General features: G+C 31.3%; 1 protein-coding gene across 1 annotated transcript in view; it reads right to left on the bottom strand.

The window, feature by feature from the left end:
• The window catches only part of LOC106466571 (guanylate cyclase 32E-like), a 63,125-nt gene extending 57,729 nt beyond the window's left edge, over nt 1–5,396 (bottom strand). Inside the window, exon 1 of the mRNA XM_022394604.1 lies at nt 4,995–5,396. Coding sequence (XP_022250312.1) covers nt 4,995–5,396 — 402 coding nt within the window. The remainder of the gene's footprint in view (nt 1–4,994) is intronic.
• Nucleotides 5,397–17,919: the final 12,523 nt, after the last annotated feature.

The raw sequence follows: 17,919 nt of genomic DNA, 5'->3' as shown, positions 1-17,919 counted from the left end.
TTCCCCGATTAATAGAAAAATCCTAACATGATAGAAAAAAATGAATATTATTTTCGAAATCTGCACAGCTGAATTATGGAAAGTCCGTTATTAAAACCAAAACAACTTTATGAAGCTGAAATTCGCAAGCCTGTGTTATTTATGATACAAAACATTTCTTAATGCTCAAATTAATAAGTTAAAACATTATTGATATTTCATTCATTTCAAAACAAATAATTTCTGGAAACTTGCACATATAACAAAGACTTGAGCTTGTTCTCTGGGAACAAACCACCACTAAGTATATGTTCGTTCTGGAACAACTGATTAGTGTAAACTTAATGGTTTGCAACTTTCAACTCGTACACAACTTACCTTTACAGAGTTAAAGTCATAGTTTGATACATGATTCGATGTAAATAAGAACCACTTATGTTAACGAGTTAATTCAATTGTCTTGTTTTAAAGTATTTAGTTTTGGGTATTTGAATTAACGACTTGAAAGGATAAGTCTATACGTACTTTTATATCTATCTAAACTCGTCTTATTTATTCTAACATACCAAAACCCTCGGCACTTACACTAATGGCGTGAAAATACTGATTCCTTTTCATGTATTTCTTAGTTTCTTTTTTTTACTTAAAATGTTTGTTTGAAATTACGAATTCGTCATCTAAGAACATTTTACCCCCAGATACATGAAGTAAGAGCTTAAAACTAATTACTGTATATAAAATATCTAATTTCTAATAATACGATTAATGCAAAAATAACTCTTAAAAACATAAATTAATAACTTGAAACTACTGGCTCGTTGTCGATAATTGTTTCAACATAGTCGAACAAAAAACTAGAAAAATAAATGTCCATGAATCCAATGTTTTATTATGAAATAACAAGTATCAACTTGATGAATATTAAGCAGTTTGTCATTTTTTTATCATGGTATACATATATATATATATATAACTCAAATTCAACATTCTATTAAATGTTTTTAGTTACTTAGGTTAGCTCATTTTAAACAGCAATGAGTTTAAGCATTATTTTAACGTTTAACTACCTATTACCTCTAATCATTAATCTAATTTTACTATTTCTAATGTTAGAAAACTTATAAACTGCATTAACACGATTGAATTCCAAGAACACTTTACACCTTAAATAAATAAAGAAAGATAAGTGGAATAAAATTATTGTTTTGGCGTTGTTGTCTTGTATCGTTGTTATTTAAATAGCCATTGCTAACATAATGTTGTTTGTCATCATTCCAGGGACTGGTTAATAAATTCTAATAGACGACCAGGTGAAATATAGAAGAGGTAAAAAAAGAAACATAAACAGAAGATAATAATAGCAAACAAAAGTTTTATTTAAGTCGTCTGTGGAAGTCAAAATAAAAAAAAAGAAGAAGAAGAATTATGTATATATCATTAACTATTTGGTTACAAGGTAATAACAATGCTGGTTACGTGTTAGTAATGTACTTCAGACATCTGGCGTCAGATTGTATTAGAGCATCTAGCAGATAACACTTGATTTAATTTCAGAAAGTATAAAGAAACGTAATGGGCAATGGAATTTTTATAAGAGTTTAATTAAAGATGGAAACGTATAAATGGTATTATATATGATTCAGGGTTATTAGATCATACTGAGATTACGCATGATATCAACAGCAAGAATAGTATCCTGAAGTATACAAATCACAGTACTGCTAAACAAACTTAGGAAGGTTATGTAAACGAAAAAGAAAAGCGATCAAACAAAGCTGGGGGAAATTATTAATGATATGAATTAATATTATTACCAGATAAAGAAAGGCTTTATTTGAAGACTTATAATTACTATTAAGATAAATATTTTTGTTACCCATATGTAAACCATCTGAATATGATAAATACAATACGACTGTTTAAACCAATGGAACGCATTTATTTTAAAAAAAATAAGATCATTCTAAGTAACTATAGTTACAAAGTAAAGCATAGATTAAGATAGTTTGATGGAAACTAAGCTGAACAAAATATATTCAATAAACTTTTCTTATAAGTTTAATAGTGAACTATAAAATGTTATTTAGGGTGGATATATCAGAAATTCAACTTGGACCTGCCAAGATACTTTAGAAAAATATATTAACTGTTTTCTAAAAATAATTCAATATCTTATAAAAGTTTTCTTGTTGAAAGTTTACAATGAGATTTCTAAGAAAAAAAAGCATATCAAAAAAAGATAAAATTATTTTCAAAACACAGAAAAAGGAGATTAAGTCTAAAAATTCAAATTTCATAATTCTATTATATAGACAGAAATTCTTATCTAAGTGTATTTTAATAACGTTATTAAAATTATGCGTTCATTTTTCACCTTATCCAAGAAAACACAAAATAAACTGATTCACTATAAAACTAAACAAAGAATATATGTCGATATTAATACCTCTAGAGTTTTAAAAGTATTTGACTCTTTGAACACGATTTTGCTTTAATGAGAAGCTACAGAGATTTCTCTCTAAACAAAAATCTTTTTTGCAGATATTTTATGAGAGTATTTGAAAAATTTTATTTTAAACATTATATAGCACAAGATAATTTTCCAATAAACTTATAATAAAATATGCATCTATTTTCATTTTTGTCGCCTCCCTCCCCTCAGTGACACAGTGGTATGTTTGCGGAATTACAACGCTAGAAACTGGGTTTCGATACCAGTAGTGGTAACTTTGTGCTTAACTTCAAACAAAATCTTTTTGTTATTTGTTTTTCCTATAGAAGTTTTCGCTACTGTTGTTTGTAAAATAACGGTGTGAAGTTTAGACACATAGATAATTTCCTACTTTTTAATTTCGTATTTTATGGTAGAGCTACTAAGACTATCTGTCGCCGCTCCTAATTTTGAACTACTGGCCACAGGAAGGCAACCACCCAACAGAACTCTATCACCCATTATCCACGCTAAGGAATGCCACTCTTATAAAGCACCCATATTTTAAAGCCAGGGAATATCTTGTGGTATTGTACAGATTCAAACCCGTTCATCAGTTCCGAAAATCAGAGCTCTACCACAGAGCCAATCCGCACCCTTTAATTTTAAAATATATTAACTCTGCTTAAAATACGTCAAACCGCGTTCTTCATACTATATCTGGAGCCTTATGAATAGCACAAGCTGATTGGTGTTGAAACAATATAACCGGAATAATAAGCGGTATAAACACCACAAAAATAATCTTCACGTGTGAATATAAAAAAAATACTTAAATTAAAACTAGAACCATTAATATATATATATATATATATATAATAAATTATATACGTGTGAGAAAACAGTTGTTTTCTTTTATAACTTCATATATTATGAAAACTTAGTATTTTGTATTGACATTCTTAGCGACATTTAAAATGTACTCGAGAACACAAAATGTGAACAAAGAAGAGATTAGAAATAGGAATATTAATGCAAAACACAGGAATATAGATAATAAAGAAACATTAATTTATAAAATGTTGGCTAAAATTAATACGATAAAACCATTTATCATTTAGAAGCTATATTACAATCAAGCAGAAGCAATAAAAAATCTTGTGTGATGTTTGTGTCCGATCTTAGTGCAGAAGTTCGTTAAATAATAAAAATTAGGTAAGGTTTTATGGTAATACATCATTACTGAATACTGGTTTGTCAATAATGTAGAAACCGTTTTAATTGTTAGATGTGAGGTTTTATGGTAACAAGTAATTACTGAATACTGGTTTGTTAGTAATGTAGAAACTGATTTAATTGTTGGATTCGAGGTTTTATGGTAACACATCATTACTGAATACTGGTTTGTCAATAATGTAGAAACTGATTTAATTGTTAGATGTGAGGTTTTATGGTAACAAGTAATTACTGAATACTGGTTTGTCAATAATGTAGAAACTATTTTAATTGTTAGATGTGAGGTTTTATGGTAACAAGTAATTACTGAATACTGGTTTGTCAATAATGTAGAAACTGATTTAATTGTTAGATGTGAGGTTTTATGGTAACACAACATTACTGAATACTGGTTTGTCAATAATGTAGAAACTGATTTAATTGTTAGATGTGAGGTTTTATGGTAACAAGTAATTACTGAATACTGGTTTGTCAATAATGTAGAAACTGATTTAATTGTTAGATGTGAGGTTTTATGGTAACAAATAATTACTGAATACTGGTTTGTCCGTAATGTAGAAACTGATTTAATTGTTCGATTCGAGGTTTTATGTTAACACATCATTACTGGATACTGGTTTGTCAATAATGTAGAAATTGATTTCATTGTTAGATGTCGACTTGTTTTAATTGTAGACTTTTCAGAAATTTAATTGATAATTAGTAGTATCTCAATGTGAAGGTGTTTGTATTCGTATACATAGCAATATATAAAATGATATATTTTTGAACTTATGCTTAGTTTCAAACTTATTTTAATCAAAAATTAGGAATATGTATGTTTAAGACATTTTGTTGAAAGAAATAAAATAGTGAAGGGGAAACCTAGGGAATTATGATGTAGTATTTTTAAGCTATTGTTGTGTGGTACCCACACACACTTTTTTATTCTTAGAGAGTTACTGAGAGGCATTCAAGAATTATAACCTTTTTCTCGAAAGCTTACAGTTTCTTCCAAAACGATCAGAAGAATGTAGCAATTAATGCCATTTTCGATATCTAGATATTCTATAGGGATAAATAAATATTTCTAACAAAGAACAAGAAAAATGGTTTACAAAATAGACCTTTAATAAAAAGGTGTATTTCAATTATTTTTTCGTATGCTGCTTTGATTCGCAGTTCGTTTTAACCTAAAGTTCTCCTAGCGGCTAATAAATATATTTGCTTGTAATTTTTTTTTAATGACAAAGCTTTAAAAGGTTTATCAATATTTAAAACATAGACGTGGACTGTTAGTTTAGAAAATAAGAACTCGTGCAATCAAATAAACAAAAGATGTTTTTTCCTTTGAAAACACATCACTTACATATGATATCATTGGAAAATCCCAAGCAGTAGCAACAAGAGCTTCAGCAGCACAGCTATCGTCTGGACCGATAAACGCCACCGCTCCTTTCTCACGCATATTCGTCATTTCCCTGATGGCATCAGCCGTGTTTGGCTCTCCCGACTCACCCACGACGAACTGAAGAGTGTGGTTTGGCAAAAGTTCAGGATTTCGATTCACATCTTCAACAGCTAAAGGAATGGCGCCGGCTATGAGTTTGCCAGTTCGTGATCCGGTGAAGGAACTCAAGAATCCTATGGTAATACTTGGCTTAGTTGAAGCATCAGACGCAGTTGCACCTAGAGCTGGAGGATAAGTGGGCCATAACGGTCGTAGGGTAACGCTCAAGCAAAGCACTAGCCATCTGAACAGAAATGTCATGCTGGATAAGATTCGGAAAGCCAAATTCAACATGTTATTACTAAAGACCTTATACAGCTTCTGAAGCAAGGAGCTAAATTTATATATTATTTCCAGTGAGCTTACTTCATATTTCCATATGCTGAAATGGCTGATAAAATTTGGGATAAAATAGTATATATTATAAAGCAAAGTACCGAGTTCGAAAATTGGTTACTATAATTTTAGAAAGGAAATTCAGTATTAGTTGTCACGGAAAATCTGATTTTCCAAAGAGTTTAACCATGAAAAAGATATCAGCTGTTTCGTCAGGAGAATACCGTGGAAGATGTCCAATTTTAGTTTTACGTCCAGAGAAGTAAAAGCTAAAAATAAAACAATAAAAGAAAAGTGAGCATATACATATATTTATTTATTTATTCCGACCATGAACAAGTAAATATTTTCTATGAGTTGAAAAGTAAAGAGAAATATGATTCGATTTAAGAGGCTTATTTGATACATGTACGTTATTTGAGCACAACATATCTCACGTCAACTCAAAGTATTTGATACTTGTACGTTATTTGAGCACAACATATCTCACGTCAACTCAAAGTATTTGATACATATATTTTATTTGAGCACAACATATCTCACGTCAACTCAAAGTATTTGATACATATATTTTATTTGAGCACAACATATCTCACGTCAACTCAAAGTATTTGATACATATGTGATATTTGAGCAGAATATATCTCACGTCAACTCAAAATATTTAATACATATATTCTAATCTCGGTGTTCCGCCCTTGGAATTAACATACTGAAAGTACCAACAATTTTAGTCAAATTGCCACACAAATGACATGCGAATCTTTCCACTCGATGTTACAGAATTCTGTATCAAAATGAAAAATGTCGATGCATGATTTCCCTAGCGGTGATTAAGAAGAACTAAGTTGGAAATATGTCCATTTAAAAATTCTACGTTCTGGCGTTTTAAGATAATAATAAAAATTTAATGAATTTACGAATAAGTGAAGTTTCAGTTGTTCTCCCCTCTACACTAACAATGATTCAAAACAATGTTTTCAAAAATGTTAATTTTATTAGACATGCCACATTGTTATTTTGGAATGTACCTTAACTATGAATATTTATATTTCCATGCACGTGTTATATCCATAAAAAGCTTCTTGTCATAGGAGAATTCAGATAATGTAATTCTACGTTTATGTTCCAATATAAAAACTAAAACCTTGAGAGCATTACAATTTCTTAGTATTTTATCTTGTTGTTAAAGGCATCGCTTGGCGTGGTTGTTAGGGCACTCAACTCGTATCCTGCGGGTCATGGTATCGAACATGCTCGCCCTTTCAGCCGTGGAGGCGTTATAACATCACGGCCATTTCAATTATTCTTTGGCGGTGGATGGTGTTCACTAGCTGTCTTCCCTCTGTTCTATCGCTTCAAAAGTAGGGACAGCTAGCGCAGATAACCCTCGAGTAGGTTTCAGCGAAATTTAACAGACAAATAAACAATATATCTAAAAATTTAATATCAGCTCATAAACGTTTAAGATTTTCATTTTAGGATTGCATTTTAATAAAGCATTTCTATATCCAAAAAATGTTGGTTTTAAAATTCAACACTATTGACAAATATTGATAACTGTGAGAGTCCTTTCAACAATAAAAACACTAGCGGAAACTCATTAAATCTTAACAACTGTAATTAAAAAACGCGTTCATCTACAGATTTTTAAATCATATTTCTTCTCATTAGTCCCTTACTCGTTCTAAACTTTCTTAAACGTTTATACCACAGATATTTTATTGACATATTTTAATTTCAGTTTTAACATAGTAGTAATGAAAACATAGAATATTTATTCTTTACTTAATGTGCACACGCAGAAAATTTATCCCTAACGTTTGTAATAAATATGTTACAATGGAAATGAGTTTGTTTGTTCCTCAGCACAAAGCATGGTAATGAGCTATCTGTTCTGTATGCACCACAGGAAACAAGCCCTGAATTTTAGCATTATGAGCCTTCAAGCTTACCGCTGAGCCATCGAGGGTCATCTAAATTGGGAACGCATTCAGTGGTTCTCGACTTAATGCTACACTTTCGAAATGTTTTCAGACGTAGATCAGTAATTACTTATCTAACATAAAACCATTTTTTGAGTGAATTTCCTCTTATTTATTCTAAAGATCATATTTGAAAGTTTTACGATACCTACTCTTAACAACATGTACTAAATTTATGGAACTTTAAGCTTCTCTCGACACCTAGTTATATTTACGAAATGTGTATTGTCTTTCTTTAAAACACACTCGTATTATAGTTATAAACATTTTAAAGTTTCTACGCATCGAATTCGTAGAAGCGAATGCAGTTTATTTCTAGGTACACTTTTACTATGTTTTTACCTGAAGAGCAGTGAAAAGTTAAAAAGACGGTTAAGGAGTTAGTCTTCAGCTAATTAGAGCAATCAGCGATCATCAATGAAAATGAGGAACGTCATGAGAAGCTCAACTAGGATTCTGGTGTTTTGTTTCTAGTGATAAAACCAAACAAACTGACAACAAATTTAACACCAGAAAAAGATTTACACCTCGAACTTCTTAAAACCTTATAAAAGTTATGTGATTATTGAGTTACTTAAACATAAATGGGAAAAAATAGAGCTAAGACGCACAACTTTGTTGTACCATCTGGGAGCAACACAGGAAGAAATACATTATCAAGGTTGTTTGTAACACCACAGCCAAAATAAAATTGTTTTTGGAAAATGTAAAGTTAATTAAATGTAGGTTATCTTCTCTACTTGAAAAGTATTTGTTTCGATAACGTAAAGTAGACAAGGGGAAAGACTTTGTATTCACTGGATCTTTAAAGAATTTACTTGTTATTTTTTCAGGAGATTTCCTCATCCAAGCAGAGATCCAAATAAAGAAAGATACAGTGAAAAACCAAGTTAATTCATTTATAACAAGGTGAACTGTACATAATAGATATCATATAAACACTTTCAAATCAATCTTTCAATTATCAGACACGTTCTACAACACGCTTCGTTTCCAAATGAATTATCCAGATATTAGAACTACGTTTGGAAATAGTTCAGGTTTTGGTTATCAAACTGAAATGAAAAGTTTAAAATATAAACTTTCAGGAAGTTATTAAAAACTAATGCCAGTTACATGTATTTCTTTTTCGTTCTAACAATATTCTAGAGTGAGAAGTTATATATTCCTTAAAATTTCGTTTTCTTTTTAAAATTAATTCACGACATGACTTGTTACGATCATCTTTAGAAAGTCCAAATAAATCTTGTGAATACGTTAAAGATTGAAATATAAATACGACTGGAAATTAAGATTATATTTTGGTATACACTCCACCCCTATAAGAAGCCTAGTCTTGTTTTTAATTTATTTTGCCCTTGTACAGGGTTAATAATGAAAGGTACAATACCCCCAAACCAGTATAACTCATTGACAAGTGATGAGTCGAAGGATAAATTAGGGTTCAACTTTATTTTGAGAATTAAGATGCTAATGAAATATTAATGAAGAGATAGAGTTTATAAAGTCAAAAACACTGAAATTAAAATTATTTACTTTTAAATTCTAAGCTTAGCCGATTATTCCTCATTAATATAACCAACAGGTGCGGTACGCCTGAGGACTTATAAGGCTAAAATGTGAGCTTAAGACTGCACATTGGGCTAGCTACGCCGTTAGAACTGTAATTCATACTCGTGAATCAAGCTGGAATTGAGTTTTAGCAAATCTGGAATACAATGAATTAGAATTGGATGACAGAAAAGGTATAGAAAACTACATGGCTTCTGAAAACCAACGGACGCTACAAAACAAAACTGTTCAATGTAAAGCTAATAAAACTTTATAATTAAAACGTGGATTAATTACTTCTTCATCTCTTTCCTGTATACAATGCTACAAATAGTTAAAAACAAACGTTTTAGCAGCTATGCTAATTTCAGCAATACGTGCCGTATTAATTCATGCTATAACAGAATGTGAAGAAACCTGTTTATTAGATAACTTAATACAACAGTTATGGTAGCCCCCCAGTGGCACAGCGGTATGTCTGCGGACTTGCAATGCTAGAAACTAGGTTTAAATACCCGCGGTGGGCAGAGCATAGATAGCCCATTGTGTAGCTTTGCTTAACTTCAAATAAACAAACAGTTATGCTTATTTCAGTGACGTATTGATTCATGGTGTGTAGAGAATCTATTTGTGTAACCATTAACAGTGAAAAACAAATTAAGATTAATCTTTAAAATTTTTTGAACTTAAAACACCAGAAAAACATTCTACATATTAAAAAATATCTTAGTGTAAAAGGGGGGATGTTTGAATGTAAAATGTTACATTATGATGACAAAAACTGGATGTCTTCCAGTGGGAAGCTAACTATGCCAATCAGAGGATAATTTTTAGGTTCGTGGTATATAACATTATCACCGTATTCGTGTTTGTAGAAACACTTATTGATGATGATGTTCAGTTAATAGACTATACACACACTGAAAATATTAATATCTGTGTTATTTTATTTACTAACAGAGTTATTGCACTAAGAAACAACGTTAGTACTTGCATAATGATACAAAATATTTTTCCGTTAATTCCAAGAACTTGGCAAAGTCAAACACAACACGCAGTTTAACCAACATATGTGAACTGTGATACTAATGCTTGTTGTGGAAATTTGACTCCCTAATTTTACCATTTCCTTTACGGATAACTCACTATTAAACATGTTAACAAGTACCTAAAATATGACATACATAACGCTCTTTTTTTATTACGACATTTATAAGGTTATGAGCCTTTTTTTGACTAAATTTTAAACTTTCATTACATCGTATGTCGAATAAGTACATAAAGGAAGAGCCATAATAGCTTCTCAGTTATTTATTTCTCTTTCAAACTTACCGTGAGGGCCTGTTACCGGCCTGTAGCCAGGGTATGACAGGTGGGTTTCTTCTCCCAAAATCACGTGACTTCTTGTCTTATGTTAACACGAAAACACAGGTCACACTAACGTGGTTTTATTTGGGTGCATTTCATTTCACTAACATGTCAGAAAACAGTAACATTGAACTGATTTGGATGATCTATTTTAGGTACCACGTTTCCAAAAACAGTCATTTTATTGTGTTTTATTATTTCATTAGAGTACGTCACGTCTTTAAACGATAATATTCTGAATATTATTACTGTCAGTAACCAAAGAAACTAAAAATTATAGTCGATTGGTGAGACTTATTATGCTTTTACATTAGCCCGAGTAAGTCACCAAACTGATTGACCTTTCAGAGCTTTTCGACCACCCACCCCTCCCCGTGTTCTTCCTAGCTTATTTGTTTTGTGATTCTATTGTTAATGTGATGTTACATATATCTATAAGTAAGTTTCAGTGTTTCAATGAGCCGGTTAAAAGAACAAAAGCTCCTTGTTTAACGTTTTTCACCTCCCAGTGGGTCAGCGGGAAGTCAGAAGGCTTATAACTCTAAAAATTGAGCTTCGATACTCGTGAAGAGCACAGTACAGATAGCCCATTGTGTAGCTTTGCGCTTGACAACAATAAAAATTTTAACGTTTTTCTTGACTACTGCCCTCTAGTGGAAAGTTAGTAACTTGAATGTAATATATATTTTTTGATTTTTTTTTCTGAGAAGCAGCTCCTGACAAATCATTTGCACAAATAAATTTATCCGTGACACAAAACCTGTAGCACCGCCACAAAACGAACGCAATGCAGAAGTTACTGTTTATAAAGAGAAGTCGAAAATATATAAATTACTTCCTCAATCTTATTTTATTTTTTAAATAAACAAACCAAACAAAAGAAACACTTAGGTTCTGTGCAATGTTAGCTTTATGCAAAATGACGAGTTATATATAGCGGAGTAGCTACAGATCTTTTGCTACTGACTTAACAAGTTAAAGTCCTCATGAATACGAGAAACGCGAACTATGAAACTCTGTAAATGGCCATCTTGCCTTATTGATTGTCTTGTTCGTAGTTTCTAAAGATGTAAAGAAGTTGAGCTTGTACCTCATCATACACATGTATTATCGTAGGTTCGTATGTATTTCAAAAAATGTGCATAAAAGTAGGAATACATTCATCGCTTGTCTTAACGAACTTTTATTTTTATACTGTGCTCCACTGTGGCTCAGCGGTAAGTCCGAAACCTTATAACACTAAAAATTCAATTCTGATACTTGAAGAGGGTACAGCACAAATAACGCATTAGTTCACAGCTATGTTTAGCATAATTGTCTAGTACATGAAGAAAATACCAATCTTAAAACTATAGGATAGGGACTGCAGTGAACAAGAAACAAAGCCGTTTATTTCTTAAAATCCACTGGAAGAATGAGAGTTTTTTTTATACCTAATTTATCGAAATGTACACAATTTCAGATGTTTAAAATTATTCTGTGATTCGTTTGTTTGTTTGTTTGTAATTAAGCACGAAGCTACACAATGGGCTATCTGTGCTCTGCCCACCACGGGTATCGAAACTCGGTTTCTAGCGTTACAAGTCCGCAGACATGCCGCTGTGCCACTAGGGGGCTCTGTGATTCGAGAGCTCGCCTGCTATAACGCCACATCAAATGATGTATTAACATGCCATCAGGCCTTCGGATGCAGTAATATGACACCTGTTAGCATTTTATTTTATCTATTAAACTTGTGGAATAAAATGAAAAAGTTTTCACCGCTCTTAAAATACATACTTATTTCTGTGGGATTATTATGGTTAACCTTTGAAGCTTTATATTAGTTAAGTACAGAGTCTTTAAACACAAATTTTAAGCAAACAGTTCATTATATTAAATTTAATAATAAAATGGTTTGCAAAAACTACCTAGTAACCGCAACTACATAAATCGCTTAATGGATTTATAAAGGTAAGCTATAAACGTGTTTGTGTAGAAAATAAAAGTTTGACGTCACCTGAAATTAGAAGTTTTTTCATCGCACTTTTTTCCTTAAAACGAAAATTCAACTGTTGCTATCAATTTGTTACATTTTTGGGTGTCGTGTTTAACGTGCTTAGGCGCGCGATAAACTTCTTGTGTTTGCTTAACAAACAAAGAAATTTAAGAAAATGTTTTGAATATTCGTACATCCCTCAGAAACTTGTATTTATTGTAATTAGGAAGTTTTAAACTATATTTTCAACTTTCGTTTAATGTTTGACTTCAAGGTGAATATTCGTTTGTTCACTAGTATGGACCATTACTTTGTTTTACAAAGCTAATCAAGGACTCTCGGGGCATAGCCGTCCTTTGTTTAGAACTGATAGACTAGAGGAAAGAAAACTAATCAACAGCACCCATCGTCAAATCTTGGACTACATTTATTTGACCGAATAATGGGATTTGACTGTCACTCTCAAAACGTAACCATGGCCCAAAGTGCGGAGGGTATTTTTTGCGGCAACGGAACACGAACAATTAAACTATTACTTTATATGATTTGGCTGCAACTGGTTGTTTATCAGATATAATAATATTAAACTTTGAATCCAAATATCTTATAAGGTAGACACAATACTAAAAGTATTTTATATTATATAAACTACGCAATTACCTAATAAGATGTGATACTACTCAATTTTGACTTCAGTATCCTTGTAGAGAACTCATTCTGCTTCGCGTACCTTATAAAACTATTTTCAACTTTCACTAGAATTATTCTAGGGTAAAACACTACTTTACAAAACTTTATACTGCTTTTACTGCAAGTATACTGTTATAAACTTTTCGCTGCAAGTATTTTGTAAGGTAAAACTACTTTATAAAACTTTTTTCAATTTTCACTGAAAATCTCTTATAAGTCATAACACTACGCTCTCAATATTTTATAGTGTGACTGTGTGAGCCTTTTAAGCTTACATTAGAATTCGCCATCTTAAACTCAGAATGAGGTTAATTGAGCAGCATTGAGAAGACCTAGTTTTATGCACTAATGATTTTGTTAGCCATTCCATAACAAACTTTCCCACAGTTCCAAACAACAACAACAACAAATCGAAAATCGAAATACTTACTGATAGAAGAAAGACGTGCTGAAATGTTAATCTCCATAAACCTGGATGAAGGGAAAAGAATCTAACTAAAGGAAATTTTAATCACCACAAACCTAGATAAAGGGGAAAAAATCTAAAAAAAGGAAATTTTATTCACCACAAATCTAGATGAAAGGAAAAAATCTAAATAAAGGAAATTTTAATGACAACAAATCTAGATGAATGTAAAAAATCTAAATAAAGTTTCATATAGGTTTATGGTGATTAAAATTTCCCTTCATCTAGATTTGTGGTCATTAAAATTTCCTTTAGTTAGATTTTTCCCTTCATATAGGTTTATGGTGATTAAAATTTCCTTTATTTAGATTTCTCCCTTCATATAGGTTTATGGCGATTGAAATTTACTTTATTTAGATTTTTCCCAAAAATCTAAATAAAGGAAATTTTACTGACCACAAACCTAGGTGAAGGGAAAAATCTAAATAAAGTAAATTTTAATCATCATAAACCTATATGAATGGAAAAAAATCTAAATATATTAGAAAAAAATATATTATATTTGCTATGCAGTGAATTTTAGGACTCATTTTGAATTTTTACTTTTTATAACTTGTAATTGCACTGAATAAATAAAAAAGTTTTTTTTTGCATTCAGAAACGTTCGACTTACAGATTAAAAAATTTAGGACAATAATGTTATCATGTATTATTTCACATCTTGTGTCACCATATAAGTAACAGAAACAATTAACTTTGTAAATTATGTAATTAGTTTAACACACCACTCCAACTAGAAGTATGCCTACTCATGAAACAAAAACTCTCAGTGATTAGAATACACAGATTCATCATTTGGATTCCCTCGCTGTTATCGTTAGCAATATGTGAGTGTGTAAGAAAGGATATTTAAATGGTACTGATGAAATTCTAAGTAAAACAGATAATTTAATTATAATTAAAAAAAAGGGGGTTATATCTTGTTTCTTCCCATTTGTGCAGAAAGTTGTGTCGGAAAAAGAGAATTTTAAATGTTAAATAAATCAGCATAAATCGTGTATGAGGTACCCTACTAATAGCCCCTAATAGCCTAATAAATAGCCTAATAGCCCCTTAAATGTTCCTTACATTCTCATAATTATAATTTGTCTGCTTTTGGTAACTGAAGAAAAAAAAATTGTCTTTTCTTTTTTCTGTAAATATAATTATTTATAATGAAGTCTGTTTTCGTGTGACCTTGCTTTAATTTCTGTTTTATGTGTTTTATTAAAATTGACAGATTCATAGTTATTCTTATTTTCTTATATACATTAGGATATTTTATTTCAATTGTTTGCATTGTTTTAATTTGGAGATTTGAAGCACGAAGAGAAATTAAAACTGCGAAATATAACCCTGAAGAGAAATATATGTGTAAAAAATAGTGGGATGGATGCGATATATATATATATATTCATAAATACTCTATTTTATAAATTTCATCTAAAATAAGGCAGTTTCACTATTCAGTATTAACAACCATTCCAGAAAACTTTGTACAAATAGAATAATTCCTGTGTAATTTCACAAATCCGAAATTTTTATTAGACTAACTTAAATGCGTTTTGAAAATCAAAAGAAATAAATATGAGATCTAATCAATGAGTAATTTGACCTTATAAACAAATGGCAACAACAATCTGTCACATAGAACTGATCAGTTAGTGTATCGGATTCAGTTGTTCATTCTTCTTCAGGAGAAGAAGAATAGTCAACTATTCGAAAACGCTCGAGTTTTGGGTCTCGTTTTGAAAATATTACAACTTTTGTAGGTGATCCTGCCTACTAACTACTTAACCTGGATTCAGTTGTTGTTATGACTGGATAATCATATATCCGCTTCTTTATTTAATATATTGCCTCCGTGAAAAAATATCTTTCTTAATCTTTTGAGGAAAGATATTTGTTACCTGGATCAAATACTTTTGGAGTATTAATATTTTTCTAACGAATATTACAAACCTACAAACTTATTTAAAATAATAAAACTGCTAAAAAGCATCGTTTTTTATAGCAAGTTGACCGAAATGGTTTTTTATCTGTATTTGTAAAGAAGGTGTAGTTTAAAACTGAAATTTATAATCGTAGACTGTCAAGCATTAACAGAAAAATAGAAATATTTCGGTTATTTTAACTAAACCACTTGCACAAAGGTTCTTCTAATTTTTCACTACAAATTGCACAACTTCCAAAATAAAACAATAGAGAAATAAATTGGTAGCTGTTAGTAAATTATTTACGAGCACGATATTTTATTGTTTTATTATTAACGTTTCTTTGTGTTGAGATATTACTGTTTATCAGTTATCTCCTTAATAAATCATATACAAAAAATTTACAGTTATGGCAAGCAACCAATCTGTTTTAGTATAAACCATCAAACGTAATGAAAAGTGTCTCATATAAGTTCGAATTTTATTGTTTTATGACTGATTGATACAACGTGACAAACGTTTAAAAATTTGTTTACAAAATATATTACTAAATCCATAATAGTTAAATAACTTGAGAAGGAATAAGACCTACCTGTACTGCTGTCGAGGTAAGAGTGAGGATCGTGTTATGTAAACCACTTTTCAAAGTTGAGATTGAATCAGCTAGCCACTCCCACTTACACTCCTTTGAAAGAAAAAAAAAATAGGAAAAAATACAACATTCAGAAATGAAGCCTATAAAGTATATTTTCATATCGTAAATAACACCGTTGAAAAGGAAGCCTCTTAATAAAACATACAAAACGAAAAAAATGTTTCTTTTGATCTTTTACTTATTATCGCATATTCCTCACGTTCCGCTAGTCCGGCTCGTGCAGCATGTGAACCGCAAGAGTTAGGGCATACTGCTTAACGCCTTTTCAGGCACCTGTCATTTACCACGACTCCACGGTTGCCATGGTCGCGTAAAAAGTGACATCTAGTGGAGTCTGAATAGTTTCTCTAAAAATGCCATAGGGAAAAAAAAGGAATACGAATTTACCACATGGCAAATATTCCTGTGAAAGAAACGGATGTTTCCTTGTATATCTTATTTACCATTAACTGTCTAGTCCGCGTTGCCCAATCGTATATTTTATTTGAGAAACAATTTGGGAAATTTCTTTCTTCTTTTTGTTCAAACAATTTTTGTTTAGTAAAACCTACCTACCAGATCTTCGTTCTCAGCTGTTTGTGAAATAAATCAAAGAAATATAGTATAAATGACATAAAACATTCTGATAATACAACTTTATTTCTCGAATAATAGTTTAGAAACTTATGACCATAATTTTTCTTTCTACATAGAACATTTTTGAACCGATACAATAGCATTTTTTTTTCTTTAATTTACGCCGGCACAGCGATATGTCTGCGGACTTACAACGCAAGAAACCGGGTTTCGATACTCGTGGTGGTCAGAGCACAGATATCCCTTTGTGTAGCTTTGTGCTTAACTTCAAACAATGAATCTTTAATTTATCTCAAAAGTTATGGCTATACTTCTGCACAAGTAGAATGGTTACTGGAACCGGTTGTCAAATAACACTGTTCTTACATCTTTTCTGTTATCTGTCTTTTATGCAAACCCTACTATGAAACATACATGGATATCAACATGTGCTAAAAGTGTAGTATCAGGAAAACATATATGTTATTGTGTCTTTCTTCATCCGGAAATAATAAAAAAAATCCCTTTATTTTTTTATGTACCTTTTGCTTTTCTTTCAATATATTTTTACCTTTTGCTTTTCTTTCAATATATTTTCTAATAGAGTTATTTATGTCTCAGCACCACGTACAATAAAACTCCATATCTAATGCGAATCATGCTTGTTGTTATTTGCTCCTACAGTTATTTAAGTGCATTGATGTTTGTTTGTTTGAAATTAAGCACAAAACTACACAATGGGCTATCTGTGCTCTGCCCACTACGGGTATCGAAACCCGGTTTCTAGCGTTGTAAGTCCGCAGACATACCGCTGTGCAACTGTGGGGCTAGTGCATTGAAGCATTGGTATAAGCTGCAAAGCATATTAATCAAAAAAGTTTCAGTAAATCAATACATCACTTACAACTTCTGTTTACAACGTCTAAAGATGTTTCAGAATCAAAACCTGAGGCTTTACAAAGACAGGGTGAGAAAGGAGAAAATGTTTTGTGTTTATTCTGTCGTCCTGTAAAAATCACTCAATCAATCTGTTAGGATAACCCTTTCGTTATGGATTTCTAGGACTTGTCATTGTCTGATGGTTAGGGCACTCGACTTACAATCTCATGGTTGCTGGTTCGAATCCCCGATATGCTCGCCCTTTCAACTGTTGGAGCATTAAAATGTGACTGTCAATCCCACTGTTCTTTGGTAAAAGACTAACCCAAGAGTTGGCGGTGGGTAGTACTGACTAGTTGTCTTCCCTCTAGTTTATCACTTCTAAATTAGAAAGGATTAGTGTGTATC

Source organism: Limulus polyphemus, unplaced genomic scaffold (genome assembly GCF_000517525.1).
Source record: "Limulus polyphemus unplaced genomic scaffold, Limulus_polyphemus-2.1.2 Scaffold2306, whole genome shotgun sequence".
Taxonomy (NCBI): domain Eukaryota; kingdom Metazoa; phylum Arthropoda; class Merostomata; order Xiphosura; family Limulidae; genus Limulus; species Limulus polyphemus.
The sequence above is the reverse complement of the archived record's forward strand: the minus strand, read 5'-3'. Positions and strand labels throughout refer to the sequence as shown.